The 18,068-nt window shown below is 47.3% G+C and overlaps 2 protein-coding genes and 1 pseudogene across 6 annotated transcripts in view; 1 reads left to right on the top strand and 2 right to left on the bottom strand.

Moving 5' to 3' along the window:
- Positions 1–3,625: 3,625 nt before the first annotated feature.
- LOC116887616 lies at positions 3,626–4,178 on the bottom strand (annotated as a pseudogene).
- A 530-nt stretch (positions 4,179–4,708) lies between these two features.
- On the bottom strand, positions 4,709–12,566 carry Trim10 (tripartite motif containing 10). The gene is made up of 6 exons (XM_032889222.1): positions 12,138–12,566; positions 9,764–10,047; positions 8,085–8,200; positions 7,910–8,008; positions 6,859–6,891; positions 4,709–5,250 (listed from the first exon to the last, which is right to left on the bottom strand). Exons 1-6 carry the CDS (start codon positions 12,564–12,566, stop codon positions 4,709–4,711), a joined length of 1,503 nt encoding a protein of 500 aa, XP_032745113.1.
- Positions 12,567–15,782: 3,216 nt separating this feature from the next.
- The window catches only part of Trim15 (tripartite motif containing 15), a 7,832-nt gene continuing 5,546 nt past the window's right edge, over positions 15,783–18,068 (top strand). For 2 of the 5 annotated variants that reach the window (XR_004386233.1, XM_032889303.1), the window contains exons 1-2: positions 16,060–16,694; positions 17,023–17,118. Coding sequence is in view for 4 of the 5 variants with exons in the window: in XM_032889303.1 (XP_032745194.1) it covers positions 16,329–16,694; positions 17,023–17,118 (462 nt within the window). In the remaining variant the exon portion in view is untranslated. Of the gene's footprint in view, positions 16,695–17,022; positions 17,119–18,068 lie in introns of all 5 variants that reach the window. The other 3 variants (XM_032889305.1, XM_032889304.1, XM_032889306.1) reach the window with 3 other exon arrangements.

The raw sequence follows: 18,068 nt of genomic DNA, 5'->3' as shown, positions 1-18,068 counted from the left end.
TGGCAGATTAACTAGGGAATATTCCTTCTGACTCTGAGAGAACCTCCTGTCTGTACAGCCTCCATTATTGTTCATTCATGATGACCGTTGAACGCGGGCTCCAGGGTGATTTCCACAGTCTTCACCCTCATGTTCCTGTACATGTAACTTTGTCCTCTGGAGTACGAGTGGCATCTATGACTTGCTTCTCATCAAAGGAAGACAGCAGAAGTGGTGGTGGTCCCTGTGGTGACCACGGACTCTTTCCTGCTGAATGGACTCCAGATGCATTCCAGAGACTCTTCTTGCTAACGTTAGTGATGTTGAGGGGAAAGATATGTGGGCAGTTTCTTGTTTCCTAGAGCAGCCTCCATTTTCCAGATGACAGGAATCAGGGGGTCTGGGGCTTACAGTTGCAGTTAAACCCTTCTAACACCACAAGTAGATACTTCTGGGAACTGAAAAGGCCCCTACTAATCACCCTGTCCCCGCCCCATAGTTTCCATAAGGTCTGGAAAATGGTAGGTTTTTTTTTTTCTTATTTCTGCATCTGTTTTTACAATAAACTCTCTTATTATTTAAACCAACTGGGATGAGCCTCTTTTCTCTGTGATAGAAGCCTTTTGCAAGGTAAGTAAAGAAAAATCAGGAGTTAACCTGCGGATGCCAGGTAAAATGTGTGACACTTCTCTGGGGTCTGGTAATGAGCAGTTGGGAGCCTGGAGAGTGTAGACAGACTGTAGCTCTTCCTGGGGAAGCAAATGGAGTGTGACTCCAGCAAGAACAACCTGGAGGTTTATCCATCACCTTACTGGGAAGCCATCAAATCCATCTACCCCCTTTAAAAGGGAGTAAGCTTCAAGTTACCCAGGGAGGAGCATACACTGATAGATTGAAAGAGTATCTTCACTCTAGAAGTTTTACTTCTCAGTTTAAGAAATACAAATCAAACGGGGTTGGGGATTAACCCCCGGGGTAGATACCTTGCCTAGCAAGCAAAAGGCCCTGAGTTCGGTCCCCAGCTCCGAAAAAAAAAAAAAAAAAAAAAAAAAGAAATACAAATCAAGGGATAGAGAGACAGCTTGGCTGTTTCGGAGCACAGACTACTCTTCCAGAGGACCAGGGTCCAATTGCCAGCACCCTTATAATGGCTCACAACTGTTTGAAATTCCAGTTATAGGAGATAACACTTTCCTTGGGTCTCCACAGATAGATACTAGTCACATAAAAGTAAACAAATCTTTTTAACTTGAGAGGTAGAGGCAAGGAGATCTCCATGTTCCAGGCCAGCCTGGTCTACATAGTGACGAGTTCCAGGACATCCAAGGATACACAGAGAAACTCTTAACTTGAGAAACCAAAAAAAAAAAAAAAAAAAAAAAACCAACCCCCAAAACAAACAAAAACAAAAACAAAAACAAAAAAAAAAAAAGGAAGAAGGAAAGAAAAGAAATACAAGTTTGAATTGCTGTCCCTTGTAGTGAGCATTAAAATACTCACCATGGCCACTCAACCACCAGTTTCCAAACAAGACAACTTGGAATAGTGTTTAAGAGCTCGGAAGTCAGACTTGGACTATCAAGTTCTGGTAGTATGATCTCAGATGTGCAAACAACCAAATTTCCCAAGCCTCAACTCTGTTCTCCTCCTCTTTCTCATTCACTACCCACCACCATGCATGTATGTAGGCGTGTGCATACAGGTGAACACACACGCGCACACACACACGCTACCTCTCTTCCCTCCTTTTCAACAGAGATTAATGTAGCTCAGGCTAGCATCAAATTGCTATCTCACCGTGTAGCAGACTTTGAATTCATGGTCTTCCTGCAGACCTACAGACAGCACATGCATATAATACTGCACACACCTGTTTCCTTCATGTTAAGCAGGTCATACTAAAGACCAGGGAGATGGCTCGGTCAATAAGGTGCTTGCTGTGTGAGCATGAGGACTGGAGTTTGTAGAACTCCATATGGAACATATGTGAACATATGTAAAAGCTATGCAGCTGCCTGTAATCTCAGCAGTTGCAGGGAAAAGTCAGGAGAACCCCCAAACCAACCTGCTAGCTAGACTAGCCAGAACTTGGGGGGTGAGCTCCGGGTTCAGCAAGGGTGAGCTCCAGGTTCGGGAAGAAACACTAAGTGGAGAGTGATCGAGGGCAATATCTGACATTGACCTACCTCAGCACCTCCCACACACCCCCACACACATGCACAACACACACACATGCATAAGTGTACCCACACATATAACCATGCATACACATAGACAAAGCACACACACATAAAAAAGAAAAAAATGAGAGATGATAATAGAGTATATCTCACAGAGTTACCAAAATAAGTACGATAGGGGGTGCGATGTTTTATAGCAGGAAGAGAACTTCATTTGCACATACCTTAGAGGTTCATGGTCATTTTAAAGACTCAGTACAAAGAAACAGGAAAATACATTCCATTTTAGTGCATCATGAGGCTTAGGGGCTGTGAGCATATTTTGGCATTATGCAGACACTCATGTATACCATTATACATTTTACATTATACATTTTTAGATATATATTTTGTAGGAAATATTGTACACCCTGAAGAAAGTCACTCCCCTGCATCACTCCCTCCTCTGAGCAGCCATTATGCCCAGGCAAATTCCTTTCACAGCAGCCACCACACTTTTACTTCACTGTCCTCCCAGTACCCCATTTCATCAGATTACCAACGGCTACCACGGGGGGATGTTTCTCTCTTCTTTCTGAATTCCAGAACCGACTAGCTAGCCATTGTGTTACAGATAAGAGCAAATAAGTTTCCTAAGTTAAACATGACCAAACTTTAGAGGTTAAAATTAAATCTTTCATGTCTGTCGGGTAGGTGTGATGGATGACCATGACTCAGCATAAATAGTGAGTCACGCCGATGTATGTGGATCCTAACAGAGCCAGCTTGGCAGTCCTACAGTGTCTTCTCTGGGTGTTGTATTGATTCTGTAACCAGTTTTTATCTGAATTCACCGAAGAATAGGATGGTATGGTGGTTTAAATATGAATGGCACCCCCTATAGGGGCCATCTACTTGGGTCCCAGCTGGTGGAATTGTTTGGGAAGGATTAGGAGGTGTGGCTTGGGAGGGCTTTGAGGTTTCAGAAGACTAGTTGTGTTCTGAGTCTCTCCTCTGCCTCATGCTTGTGGATCAAGATGTAAGCCCTCAGCTACTGCTCCAGCACCATGCCTGCCTGCCTGCCTGCTCCAGGTCCTCTACCATGATTCTCACCCTCTGAAACTATGAGCTCTAAATAAACATTCTTTATAAGCTGTCCTGGTCTTAGTGTCTTATTGCAACAGAAAACTACTAAGAGAGACATTTTGCTTTTGTTTCTTGCCAGGAATCTTTTGATTCTGAATGTCTGACCCCACCCCATCCCCCTTTTTACTGCATTCAGTGCTTTTTATTTTTGTTTGAAGCTGAACAGACAGGATTAACACACCAAGCAACCCCACTGGGCTTTGCTCATACTGGTTTCATTGGGGACATGACCCTAAAAACATATCTTTGAAGATGCACTGTGCCTGGACTCAGAGTGTCTCCTTGTTGAACTTCTTATAGATGATACTAGCCCTTTGCCCTCCCCACGAGGAGGGAAAATATCATGCTTTGCACAGCTTGACAATATGGGATCCACAGCATCTCCACTTCCCAGACAGATGCTAGTACAGCTTGTGCACATAGTCATCCATTCTGCTTGGTAACACGTGCCAGCCACCAGGGCTCTTAGGTGGTATTTCTTGTATGAGGCTGCTATATCGAACTTTCCATGGTGATCTTCAAACCTCTTGGTAAGGATGAGTTTGTCACACTTCAGTCGCCTGTCCCATTTGGTACAACAGCCAGACATAGCAATGGAGGCTGATACCTCTGGGAGGCCCAGAGTCCACATAAACCAAGAGGACTGTGCTGCTGCTGTTGGCCACCAGAAACCCGTGCCACTCCTTATATTTGGAGTCCTTTCTGTGGGGACCATGTGGGTTTGTGAGGACTAAGGTGTTGAATTTCCCTGGGTCAGCCCTTGAAATGGGATGGGCCTATTCCTAACCCGGGTGGGCACTGTACCTACACATCCACCTCCACCTGGTGCTGGGGCCATTCATTTACCCTCTGCAGGCTCAGCAGCTCAGCCCACTGGCTGATGTCAGCAGGCATGGATGTGGCTAGAGCCTGTGGGAGAGTCCACACTGGCCCTGAAAGTCTTGCAAGAAGATGTGTCGAGAAGTCACAACAGAGGTATGATGGCAGATCAAAGAAGATGCTTCCTTTTCAAATAACATTTTTATTTATCCTTCCAGTGTTCTTGAAGATATGAATAAATTAGCTAATATCTTTTGAAGAAGACAGAATGAAGAGGCAAAGTTTTGTTTGAAATCACGCAGCCGGGCGATGACAGGGCTTCATCTGGAATCCAGGTCTTTAGGCTTAAAACCCAGCACTGTTTGTACATCCATGTCTGTGCCCATTGATGACAATGGTGAGAACAGCCTGCAGCAGCCAAGGTCCCAGACACCCGGAGCATCTGATGGACACCGGGGAAAGGCTTGAACAATGAAGAAACTAAAGGTCCTACTACCTTGTCCCTTACTAACACACGCCATCCCAACTATCTAAAAAATTCACGTTTGGGCCTGGAGACCCAGCCAAGGGTCTGCTCCCAAGGGTGCTTGATTCTAGTCTTGTACTCAGAGGAGGGAAACTGTACTTTCCTGACAGCTCAGGGAAAAACTGGACCCTCTGCCCCAGAGTCCAAAAAAAGGAAAGACCTTCTGCGTGAAGAAGGCAGTGAAGGTATAGATATGTTCTTGGGTGTCGGCATTGACAAAGGTCACCCAGCCTACCTCATAGTCAAGAGACACCTGCACCTTCCGGGGTTGCTCCTCCAGGGCTAGCCTTGTGGGGAAGGAACCCAGAGCTGAGACAAAGCCCCACGCCAGCCTCACTGCCCATATTCCCTCCTCTGGCCTCAGCCTCACTTCTCCCTTTCTTCGTACATCTTCTTTGACCACACCTATAGTGCAGCTGCCTCCGTGGGCCAAGTCGACATTCACCACCCAAGTGTGTCTCCCCTCTGTAAAGCCGCATTGGGCCAGAACGCAGGTGGCTCGATCAAAGCGTTGTGGAGTATCTGGTGAATTCTGCCATTTGTAGGAGAACTGAGCCTTCCGGTGGTCCTCAGAGAGGAGGAGCTTGGGGTGCGAAGTCTGGGGGTCTAGAGAGATAAGAGCTGTGAAATAAAACAAGGAACATGAATGTCAATAGGTCATTGCTATGACCTACTAGGATGGCCTAAAAGCTTACTTCCATACCTAAGAAGCTGGTGTTGAACCAGCTGTGTGTTCCAGAGCTTGGGTAACACCAAGGAACTGGTTAGACCTACAGACTAAAAATCTGCATCCTAAAAGGATGTCAAGGGGGTGCATGTACATGTTAAAGTCAGAAAAGTCAGTCACAAAGAATATGCTGCCATTGCTTGGTCTGACATCCTCTGGAAAGCTGCACCGCTCATGACTATCAGTCGAGCCTCCTGTTGGTGAAGCACACAGGCTCCCTAACACGCAACCTGCCTCACTCGTGGGCACCCTCACAAATTGCATCCTCATACATAGCCACCCTGACACTCTGTAGCCTAAACCATGGTCTCTCACCTCTGTAGCTTCCCCTCAAATACGGCTTCTTTGAATGGGGCACAGTAATCCTGACAAAAAGCCACTTTCACACCCATGTATCCTCCTCACACTCTCTCTCACTTTCTCCTCCAATTCCCAGCCAACCTCACACACGACCTCCCTCGTATACAATCAGCCTCATACCGACTTCCCTCACACAACCAATCATACATCTGTACACACAGTCTCCCATCTTCACACAGTGTCCTCATACGTGTCCTGACTCACACACTACTTCTCTCACACAAAGCCAGCCTCACGCAGCTTTTTATACACAATGCCCCTTCACACACTACATACTTCACACATGGCCACCCTCACACATGGCTTCCCATTACACCCTTCTCATACATGATGCCTTCCCCAACAGTTTCCCTTCAACAACAGCCTACCTCCCACCCAGCACTACCTTCTGGTAGTCGCCCTCCTACATAATCTCTCTTGCACAAAGCCTTCCTCATGCAACTGCCCTCGCACACACACACACACACCTTCTTTGCACACACCCTCTTCACACAAAGCACTCTCCCACACAGGTACCTTATACACAGCCATCTGACAGCTTCTCCACACACTGATGCTCAGGCACAGCTACCAATGCAACCAGCTTCACTCATAGAGGAGCGCATGTGCATCCAACACACACACACACACACACACACACACACACACACACACTCCCTTTAAAACAAGCATCCCTCACGTACAACTACCACCATACCCAGTAACTCTCATGCAAGGCCTCCTCACTTCACCTCCCCTCCCAAACAGCTTCCTCGTACACAGCCCCCTTCAGCCACAGCTACCTCCACTCAACGACCACTCTTCAAATCATCTCTAGGTTGTTTATGTTGCATAATATAATGTAAATGCTGTGGAAATATTTGCTATACTACACTATTTAGGGAATAATGGGAAGGGGAAAATCTTACCATATTCACTACAAACTTGTGTTTTGTTTTTTTTTTTTAACCTAGGGATGAATATGGAATCTATGGATATGGGAATGTATGCATGCTTATATGCACAAGTGTGTATGCTACATGTGACGAGTGTGGGTGTGTGTACATAATTATTTAGCGCACACTGCAGAACCCAGAAACACAGTTTCTCTTTCTCAGGACTTTAAAAAAACATTCTCCCCATCCTAATGCAGGGTCACTTACCTGGCTCATAATCCAACTCAAAGCAGAGTTTTTCTGTGAGGAGGAAATAAGGACAAGATGAGATTTCATTGATCTCAAAACCGCAGAAGACCCAGTGGCAAGGAGGGAAGGAACGAAGAGAAGAATGGAGGTGCAATTGTCTAGACCAGCACTTACAAGTTTGCTTACATCCGGTCCTCTTAGGACAATCACTGCGATTTCAAATCCAGACACCCTGGGGCAGGGCTGCAGAGACACAGATGTCTCACAAGGGGTTACGGATGCCCCTGGCCTAGAACTCAGGGACAAACCTGCTCCCCACCTCTGAGCAGACAGGGACTATGGCTGTCCTGCCTTCTTCTATTGTCACACACGTATACATACGTAGGGAATAGATAATTAGTCAGCCTTTGATTAGAGTAAAACTTCCTCTACCGTCTAGTTCCTCTACTGTGAGTTCGTGGAGGAAGCGGGCTTCCAGAAATGTCCTCCCGGGGGAACGTTTTTTGTGGGCGTGACCTTTAGAAATATGTGACATTGTTCGTGATTTCACCATTGGTAGGGAGCAGAAAGCCACAACATTTCGAACTTTCTAGGCTGGCTGCCATGATGACTCCCTCTTCTGGGAAGGGAGTGTGACTCAGTCCCTGTAAGGGTGTCTCAGTTTAGACAGCCATTCCAACAAAAAGAAGAAGAGGGAAAGCCAGGGCACGTAGTCCATCGTAGAGCATTTCACTACTATACGAGAGCCCTGGGTTCAACTTTCAGGAGTGCAAAAAAAAAAAAAACAACAAAAAACAAACAAACAAAAACAAACAAACAAACAAAAAAAAAAAAAACAGCGACAGGAAGCAAAGGAAGAAGGAAGAATCAACTTCCAGGGTGAGGCAAACCCTGCCACCAGCTGTAGTTAACAAAGGTAACCATCAAAACACACAATGCATTACACCTGCTACTGAGAACCCTTGATGATGTAGGGTCATGGATGTTGTTAACCATTATTTCCTCAACTACGTCATGCCAACCGGTCAGATTTGTTTAATAGGTTGATTCCCAACTCCCAAGTCCTCACTTTTATTATGTCTCTTCACCACCGCATAATCCCGAGAGTTAAGATTTTTATCGGACTTGGCAAATAAGAAAGTCAAGGTACGGAAGTAAATGAGATGTGCTAAAAAACACATAGTACAATCATTTGGCAGGGAAGGCAGGAGGCCGTTCCTAAGCCCAGGCTGTGGTCTCCTTACCCAGAAATATCTTCATCTCCTGCCGCAGGAGCATGACCTGTTGGGGGAAGTCCCGGATCCTTTGGCCCAGTCCTGGGGATATAGCCTCAGTTTTCCGGCCCTTTCTGGTTTCACATCTAGGGGCACAGAAATGGCAGAGTCTGGGAATTTTAAAAGATCTTTTAAAAATATTTAATTTTTTAAATTAAGCAAAAATTTAAAGTGCAAAATTAAAAACATACTTAAGGGGTTGGGGATTTGGCTCAGTGGTAGAGCGCTTGCCTAGCAAGCACAAGGCCCTGGGTTCGGTCCCCAGCTCCGGAAAAAAAAACAAAAAACAAAAAACCTTAAATTAAAAAAAATAAATCTTTTAAAAAATACTTAATTTTATGTTTATGGGTATTTTACCCGCATGTATGTATATCACATGCATGCAGTGTTCATGGAGAACAGAAGAGGGTATGGGATCTACTAGGTATGAACTATTGTATGGGTTCTGGGAACTGAGTCCTGGGCCCTCTGCAAGAGCAGCAAGTGCTCTTAACCACTGAGCCATCTCTCCAGCCCCAGAACTATTCTCTTTTAATGAGGTCCCTAGATGGCCATCTTCTTCTAACAAGGCGGAGGAGTGACTTCCTACACAGAGACTTGGATCCTCTCAGACAGACCCCACTGCTGCAAAAGTGGGTAGATCTATGGCAGTATCTGAGAACACATTTGAGCATTTGTAGATCTATACATGGCTGTACCCTACATTGAGAGTGTGGTTTATCTGCATGGCAATAACTAGGTGGGTGGTGTGTGGATGGATGTCTATGGGGGAAAAAAGGAGTAGACACTATCACTAACCTTATTAGAGTGCTTCTGATATCCTGGGAGAAGGAAGGAGGAAAGGAAAGGAGGAAGGGAGGGAGGGAGGGGGAAAGAGAGGGAGAGGGAGGGGGAAAGAGAGGGGAGAGGGAGAGGGAGAGGAGAGGGACTAGGGGGGCAAGGAAGGGGGAGGGGGGAAGGAGAGGGGGGAAGGGGAGGGGGGGGGAGAGAAGGAGAGGGAGGAGAGAGGAGAGGGAGGGAGAGGGAGGGGAGAGGGGGGAGGAGAGAGGGAGAGAGAGAGAGGAGAGAGAGAGAGAGAGAGAGAGAGAGAGAGATTAGGTTCTGTTTTTTTTCTTTCCCACTTTTGTTGTGACCGTAAAATACAAAATACTGTATTCCCATCCTTGGACATGAGGACCAGAAACCAGCAATGGCTCCTTTGCTTCGTGGACAGAGTTGGTGATATGACCTACTTCTCGCTATAGGCAAAAGTAAGCAAGTCTTACACCAAGGTATCTTATATCCCAGGACCCAGTACATCTCCCTAAATCCTGCTTCCAGGACCCCAATAACTCTTCTCTTTCGGTTCAAGGAAGTAAGACAGTCTAGGAAGAACTTTCTGGCCAGCGGAGGGGACGTTCAAGTTATAAAAATTTTACTTTGGGAGCAGCACCTGGCAGTTGTTGGCACGGTGCTCGATACTTCTCAAGAGCAGCTTCCACCTTTTTATACCGCCATATCCTCATGTCTACGGATGGCAGGAAAGAAAAACCAAGACCAGAGAGCACAGTGACCAGGCAGCTCGTGGGGAAGCATAGCCTAGAGTTCAACCCCCTGTTCCGTGTTCCATATCCGTCCGGGATGCAGAGACATGTATGTAAAGGAGGTACCGACTAGGCAATGACTCCAGAGACCCTAGGGGTGAGGGTAGGCCAGGCCTCACCGTCAGCAGCCCCCTGGCTGGCCGCTTGTTCTTCTCCTCCAGCTCCTCGATCAGGGTGCTGAACCGGCAGATCTCCCTCGTGGCCAGGGAATCAAACTCTTCCTGCTGCTTCAGGATGTCCCCGTCCAACCCCTCCAGCTGCGCCAAGAGCACAGTCTGCTGTCGCTCCAGGAACCGGCTCAGATGAGCAAACTGTGAAATCACCTGTTGCCTCTTGGTGGCTACCTGAGTCTGAGAAGGGAAAACAAGAGCCACAGAGGATATTTTACTCTCCTCCCATCCATCCTCTTCCTGTGGCATCTCATCCCCGCTTTCTTCCCTTTCCTTATAGATTCCCACTTCCCTCTTGATCTACACACACACACACCTCCCATGGTTAGGTAGTAAAATCAGAGCCCCCTACTCCCGCCTTCTCCCCTGTCCCTATAAGGATGTGGAACTGTGTTCTTCTTGCTTGCAACTCCATTTCCGGGAGCCACACAGCCCAGCATCGTCTCCTTATCATTGTCACCATGGCTTCTAAAAGGGGCTTAGAGAAGACCCCAGAGACGCCTGGCCTCTTCTTGCCCTGCACACTGTGCACACACCCCTAGGCTGGCTGTTAGGGGTAGGATCACGTTAATTCCCGCAGTGATTCGAGAAGGAAATGAACCGTAATCTCCATTTCACAAGCGAGTAAAGCCAAAGCTAGAGAGTCGATGGAGGAAACAATGCCAGAGTCAGGATCCAGACTCAAAGCACCTTCAAGTCTCTGCTCTGTGGACCTCAGACTGTGGAGGAAGGAGCCGGGCCTGGGGAGGGTGGAGACGTACCAGGAGCACTTGTATTCTTTTGTTTTCTCTTGATTGGGTTTCTTGAATCTCCTCTCTCTCTTTCCTTAGACACACGAGACACTTCTGTATTTGTTCCTGGGTAGAAGGAGCATGAAATACTAAGATGGGGGAAAAGTAACTGTAAAGGAATGTCATTCCCTTCAATCGGTGGGAGCAAAATGCCCTGGAGATGAGTGTGAACCCCAGCACCTTGAGATACTCAGGGACTTCGTTCTCGTTCTGATTTTGAGGCTGGATCTCATGTAGCCCAGACTTAACTCAAACTCAGTATCTTCCCACCTCCGTTTTCCAAACATTAGGATCAAGGAGTAAGCACCACCAGAGCTGGCCTTGAGTCTTATGACTCTTGCTTTGTGCCCCAGAGATTTTGACCAGGGTTTCCCCCATTCTCATGTATCATCAAAGGTCAGGACTTTGCTTCCCTCTTTGAGCCCCCTTTTTTCAGGTTAAATTACTACTTTCTTCTGCATCTGGCAAGTATCACCTACGGTCTGAGCTCCACGTGTTCCTGAGTGAAACTGAAATTCTGTCACCCAGAGGGGAAAAAAAATGCAAACAGCGCCTCCCTTTTTATTAGAATGATAATCTAGAAATGATACAAGAAGGGATTTAGATGCAAAAATAATTGATCCACGGTTTTATAAATTGTTCTAGAGTTAGGAACAAGCAAACACACAACTATCCAAGTGTGTGTTTAGAAACTGAGGTACAGCTCAGTTATTAGGGTGCTTGCTTGGCAAGTAAGAAGCCCTGAGTTCAACCCCTAACCCTGAGAGCGTGGCAGCACATGCCTATAACCCCAGCGTCCAGGAGGTAGGTATATATATATATATATATATATATATATATATATGTCTGAGGCAAGTTGGTCTTACTATATCAAAAGAACACATTGCCACATCATACATACAAACGCCTGCTTATGAAAGAATACGGCAGAAAAGCAACTAAAACCAGCAATGTACTCATTAAATGAAGAATGAAAGTATATGCCACGAACAGTCACCCAACTAGCTCATTCGCAACAGGAACATTCGGTGACATGCTTCAAATAGAACACGCTCAGACCACCCCTCCACAAACGAGCTGTTCGCTCTTGTAAATATACAAGCATCATCAGTCCCTAAGATACAAACTTCAAGCATACTTAATTGATACAGGACACAGGCACACAAGACGCACACACACACACACACACACACACACACACACACACACACACACACATCTGATGGCTCATTCGTTTGGAAAGGATTTACTATGGCCCACAAGGAAACAACGTAGAGCTCTTAATTAGAACCCTGTGCTTCTCTGTGCTAGAGTACATGCCTGGGAGATTAAATAAGGCGAAAGAATTTGGAGTCAGGATACCCCATCCAGCCCAGAATCCACACCACCTTTCCCACCTTTCTACTTCCCTTAATCCAATCCAGCTCCCCTGAGGGTCCCCCCAGAGCCCTTTCCTACCCTGCAGGGATCCTCTCCTACCCTGTAGGGACCTGCTGCGTCCTCCAGGAAGCGCACAATGTGAGCCCCATGCTGTCCGGTCTCGCGGCATACCACACACAACTGTGCCTCATCCTCCTCGCAGAAGAAGTAGATTTTCTCCCCGTGTTCCGGACAGGCATCCTCCACCTCCAGGCCTCTTGTGGATGCCAGCTGAAGGCGCTCGATATTCTCCACCACATTGGCCAGCTGCCAGTTTGGCCGGAAGCTCCCTGGACGGAAGGGCTCTTTGCAGAGCGGGCAGCTGAGGGACTCCTCCGACTCTGGGCCTGGGATCTCACAGAAGCGAGTGAGGCAGCCACGACAGAAATTGTGGCCACAGTCAATGGTGACTGGCTCCCTTAGGATGCCTTGGCAGATGGGGCAGTTGACCTCATCTGCCAGGCTAGTCACGGAAGGAGCTGAGGCCATGTCAACCCTACTGGGCCTTCTGACTCCTGGAAGTCACCATCTCTCATCCACGTCAGTCCTGAACACCAATATAGTCACACACACTCGGACAAGGGGCTCAGTTACATCTCTGGCACCAGAACCCCTTGTTCGACTCTCCTGGGAGCAGACACACTCCTGCCAACAGCAGAGATGTAGAAATAGCAGAGGAGGAGGGCCCAGGAGCTCACAGCATCGTTAGTTCACTCTCCGGACCAGTTCCTATGGCCTGGGTCTCACTGTCTCTTTCTGTCTTTCCGAAGCTGCTCACAGGAAAAAAAAAATGTGTATTCTCTCTGCAGTCCACTGTTGAAAGAGATCTTTCCTTTGGGGTCAGGGAGGAGCCTGACTCACAGAGGACTGCTGCCACCCCAGCTCTTCAACATAGCCACCTGTCTCCAGGGAGATTGGAGGTATCAGCCAGCACAAGTCCAGTGGGCACGGGAGTGTGGGGACTCAGATAAGGCTCCTGAGCTCGGGTGTACACGGCACAAGCAACTGTGGCGATGCCTCTATGGGCCTATGAGAGGTTACTGAAGAAAAAAACATGCATGGGGAAGGAAAAATAGAGCCAGCATTTGTTTGTTTGTTTTTTTATTATATGACTACACATCTCCCACTGATAGAAGGAAGCACTTTAAACAGCTTATTTATTTCACCTCAGCGCTATCTCATCCTGCTGTTTGGACCTCCATTTTGCAAGCTCCTCCAGGTTCCCTCACCTCATCCAAGGGGAACCAACAGAGCACAGGCGACTGGGATCTATCTGGAAGTCAAAGCTATGGGTCTTCCAGGAGATGAAGTCTACCAGAAACCCATAGCACAACCAGACACGGTGGCACATGCCTGTGATCTCAGCACTTGTTATCTGGAGATGGGAGAATCAGGAGTTCAAGACCAGCTTCCACTTTCATAGCAGCTTGGAGGCCAGCCTGAGCTATGTGAAATGAGCCTTGAGGAAAAAAGGAGTCAATGAAAGCCACAAAGGCATATATGCAATATAGACATTTCTAGTTGCCAATATGAGCTGGACCCCGGTGGAACAGGATTGTAAAGGGACATTTGGGGAAAGTGGGTGATTTGAATATTGACAGTGAACTCACTAATAGGTTGCTAAAGTTCTTCCTTAAATTATATAGTTATTATTATTATCGTGTGTATGTGTGTATGTGTGTATGCACTGTATGTGTGTGCTTGTGTGTGTATGTGTGTAATGCATGTATGCGTATGTGTATATATGTGTGTGCTTGTGTATGTGTGTGTGTGCATGTGTATGTATGTGTGCATGTGTGTATGCATGTGTATGTATGTATGCATGTGACTGTATGTTTGTATGTGTATGAGTGCATGTGCATGTGTATGTGTATGTGCATGTGTATGTGTGCATGTGTGTATGTATGTGTATGTGTGCATGTGTGTATGTATGTGTATGTGTGTGCATGCATATATATGTATGTATGCATATGTGTATATGTGTGTGCATGTGTATGTTGTATGTATGTGTGTGCATGTGTGCATATATATGTATGTGTGTATGTGTGTGTGCATATGGGTGTGTGCATGTGTATGTGTATGTGTGGGTGCTGGTATCCTGGCAAAGATGTAGAAATCAAAGGACAACTTTGTGGAGTAGATTCTCCCCTTCAATTATGTAGGTCCGGGGGATAGAACTCAGGTCTTTGGCAGCAGTTGCCTTTACCTGATGAGGTATCACACTGGCCCATGCTAAACTTTTTAATGACACTGTGGTTGTATGGAGGAATTTCTCATTCTGAGGAGATATATGTTGTCGGATTTATGGAAGAGAGAGCAGATGGCCCAATAGTCAACAAAAGTCAAAAACTCACAAAGGCATTCATGCCAACATTTCTTCACAGTATCAATAAGTTTGAACGTTTCTCATAATAAGGGTGAGAAAAATATTAAAAGATAAAAAGAGAGAAAATAAATACTAGTAGTATGTTTAAGTTAGTCCAGTGTTCCCAAAACATTATCTGAGCACAGAGTCAACATAAAATACTAAGTAATATTTCACATTCCTTCGTAGTGATGTGAAGTCTTTTATACATACAGCACACCTCAGCCAGGGCTGACCATGTATAACTAGACAGCTGTTCTAGGCATGTATTGTAAGGGAGAAGGTAGGGCAGGAAGGGGTGTGTGTGGAACATGAAAGTAGGTGGGGATAAAAAGGCCTGGCTTTGTCCACAGGGCAGGGGAATGCCTAGGGACCGTGATGGCTTGTCCACAGGGGAAGGGAATGTCTAGGGACCATGGTGGCTTGTCCACAGGGGAAGGGAATGTCTAGGGACCATGGTGGCTTGTCCACAGGGGAAGGGATTGTCTAGGGACCATGGTGGCTTGTCCACAGGGGAAGGGAATGTCTAGGGACCATGGTGGCTTGTCCACAGGGCAGAGGGATGTTTAGGGACCCTGGCAGCTTGATCTTTGACTCAGTTTTGGGAAGAGCACAGGGCTGGAATCCAAACACTCCAATAACCCCAGCCTTGTGACGGTTAAACTCTCCGACCCTTAGAAATCCTTTTTACCTCTTTGTTTGTATCTCCTTCCCCACATTTGTCCCAGTGAGTTGTTATCAAATTGGTTGATCTGGAGTAATTTCTAGGGGATGGGAGTGGTGATGGTGGTGAGTACATATTGCTGGAGCTGGGAAGATGGCTCAAGGGTTTCTTGCTGCTCAATTTGCTGCTCTTGAGGAAGACTCTGGCTGGGTTGTCAGCATCCACAGGAAGACTCACATTCCCGTTCCCCGGGGATCCAATACCCTCTTCTGCCCCTTTAGGCATTACACACAGTGGGGCACAGACATACAGGCAGACAACACAACCGTATACATAAAATAATTAGAAAATAAAGTTGAGGGGTTAGAAGATGGCTCAGCTGTTAAGAGTGGTCGCTGCGCTTTCAAGTAGGAGTCATAGCACCTCATGTTGAGTAACTCCCGACTGCCTACAATTTGAATTTCAGGGGGTCTATCTGAGAGAAACTGTACGTGTGGACACACACACACACACACACACACACACACACACACTTTTTTATTTTTTTTAAAAAGGGAGGAGACCTTAAAATTGAAATCCAGTATCACACAGGCTCTAGGTAGTGCTCAGCTTGTGCATTAGGAGTGCAAGAAAGATCCGCACCGGCAGGGGAGGGAGGGGAGGAAGGGGAGGAAGGGGCGGCGGGGGAGGTAGGCGAGTAAAGAAAGGTCAGAGGGGAGGAACGTGCTTTTGGGCTCGCAGTTCGAAGTCAGTCTCAACGCCACTTGCTGGACTTTGATGCTACTGCGGGCCTCCTAGCTCGAACTATGGCTCTCACCTGCTCAGCCTGACAGGAAGCGGCTCCTCCCCAACGGTCCCACCCCTCTGTAGCCAAGAGATTCCAGGAAACCCCATTTCCAAGTGACCTCATGATGCAATACGCTGCTCCCCACCCAAGGAACGGAAGGCGACAGGAGTGGAGAGCTAGGTCACCTGCAGCCACTGGGAAACGCTGGGTAGTCAAGACGCCCTGGAGTTTGGACCTGCTTTGCTGCTGGGTTCTGGGCGTGGCTCAGGCGCAGCCAGGTGACCTCGGTGAGCTGACATTCCTGCCTTTCTTTCAGCCTCGGATTCCTTTGCTTCTGTGACAGTGACGCACTTAAAAGTGACTCAGTTTCAGGGAAAGGAAATTGGTGTGGAGAGAGACAGAAGACTGCGTGGACAGGCAGAGGAAGGCACGGTGATGCCCTTAACCCGGTCCCTGCGGGGACTCCACCAAGTAGCCTGTACTGTCTGCACCCGGCCCCTGCAGGATGCGGTGACCATAGCCTGTGGACACGCTGTCTGCCTACTCTGCCTCCCGCGCGCCCCAATGGGGGCCCAGCTGCTGTGCCCGCTCTGTCAGGGGGCAGAAGAGGAGAAAATCCAGACCGCAGTGACTCCGGTGTCCCTAGGTCCCCTGAGCGAGACCTGCTGCGAAGAGCACGGAGAGAAGATCTATTTCTTCTGCAAGACAGACGCGGAGCTGCTCTGCGTGTTCTGCAGGGAGGGCCCCGCCCACCAGGCACACACTGTGGGGTTCCTGGATGAAGCCATCCAACCCTACAGGGTAAGGAGCTGAGGCACTGCTTCGTGGGGGCAGGATGGTGACTTGATGTGGGTGAGTGAAGGAAAAGAGATAGAGATGTGCCGTCTAAAAACCTCTCTGAGTTCTCCTTGCTTCTGATATCCTGGCTGGCGCTATCCACACTTCACTCTACGCTTTCTGTCTCCATAGTGCCACCCGACCCAATTCCTGTCCTAGATGGTGATACAGTGAAGGTCAAGGATTAGGACTCTGTCCGTTGGAATCCCTCAGCCTCAGTGGCGTGTCCACGACACAGCGCACAGTATTTGCCAGTTGGATTAGTCACTGACCCTCTGCTTTCTGCTGACAGGATCGTCTCAGGAGTCGGTTAGAGGCTCTAAGAATGGAGAGGGACAAGATGGAAGATAGGAAATGTCAAGAAGACCAGAAGCTCCAGGAGGTTCTGGTAAAGACCACGCCTCTGGCTGTCTGTCCCTATGTTGTATTTTGTTTGTTTGTTAGGTCTCATGTAGCTCAGACTGGCTTCGAAGTCGGTCCTTAGCTGATCCTATTGTCTCTGCCTCCCAGGTGCTGGGATTACAGGCACCCTAAGAATTGTTTGCGCCTTACAAGATATCCAGATCAGGTTCTTGTGCGTGCTGTGCACCAACTATATTACATCGCCATGCTGCTCTCTTGGGGGTTTCCATCAAAGATGGGGGAAGTCTGTTAGCTGGTGTATCTGTTACTGGGCTGAAAAGTGCTTGGGACATTTCTAATTCATCTTCCTGCGGCCTCTGGTGTCTCAGGACATGGCACCTTCTAATCCAAGGCATATTTTATTCTTTTTCTACACTGGGGGAAACTGGGGTCCATAAAAGTGGTGCTTTTAATGTTATGTGGCAAATCTGTTATGAAATGACTAGAACTTAGATCTTCTGACCCAGGTCCATGGCTCTCCTGGTTCAGTATACCCACTGGAAATATTATCTTCAGCTGGGAAGCCTGTGATGGGTGTCTGTTAGTGTCTAGGTTCAATGAATGAATGAACCTAGACTTGAATGAAGCAGCTAGATTTGGCTGGTTCTTACCACTTCCTTCATGACTCAGCCATCAAGAGGAAAATCCACACCAGTTACTTTGACCCCAGAGACCCAAGAGTGTTCAGACAGAAAGTTCTCTCCAACATCTCAAATCCTTTTAAAACATGCCCCATAGTTGGTGGCTCTGATCCTTTTGCCTTAATTCTTCTCTAAGACATTACCATAGTCATGCTCGGGCATATAGCTCAGCGTGAACAGTGGTTGTCTCGAATACATGGAGCCCTAGATTCAATACTCGGCACTGAATGGAATGGGAGTGTTCTGTGTCATGGAGTTAAGAGGGTCAGAGGCTCAATGTCATCTTTGACTTCAT

This window comes from Rattus rattus, chromosome 18 (genome assembly GCF_011064425.1).
Source record: "Rattus rattus isolate New Zealand chromosome 18, Rrattus_CSIRO_v1, whole genome shotgun sequence".
Classification (NCBI taxonomy): Eukaryota; Metazoa; Chordata; class Mammalia; order Rodentia; family Muridae; genus Rattus; species Rattus rattus.
Note: the sequence above shows the minus strand (reverse complement) of the source record. Positions and strands in the feature narration are given on the sequence as shown.

Bases quoted from the DNA above. Each gene is read 5' to 3' on its own strand.
- Trim10 (XM_032889222.1), bottom strand. From the start codon at position 12,566: ATGGCCTCAGCTCCTTCCGTGACTAGCCTGGCAGATGAGGTCAACTGC. The intron at 10,048-12,137 runs GTAGGAGAGGAT...TTCCCTTCTCAG, and splicing joins ACGCAGCAGGTCCCTACAGG to ACTCAGGTAGCCACCAAGAG. The intron at 5,251-6,858 runs GTAAGTGACCCT...TTTATTTCACAG, and splicing joins TGAGTTGGATTATGAGCCAG to CTCTTATCTCTCTAGACCCC.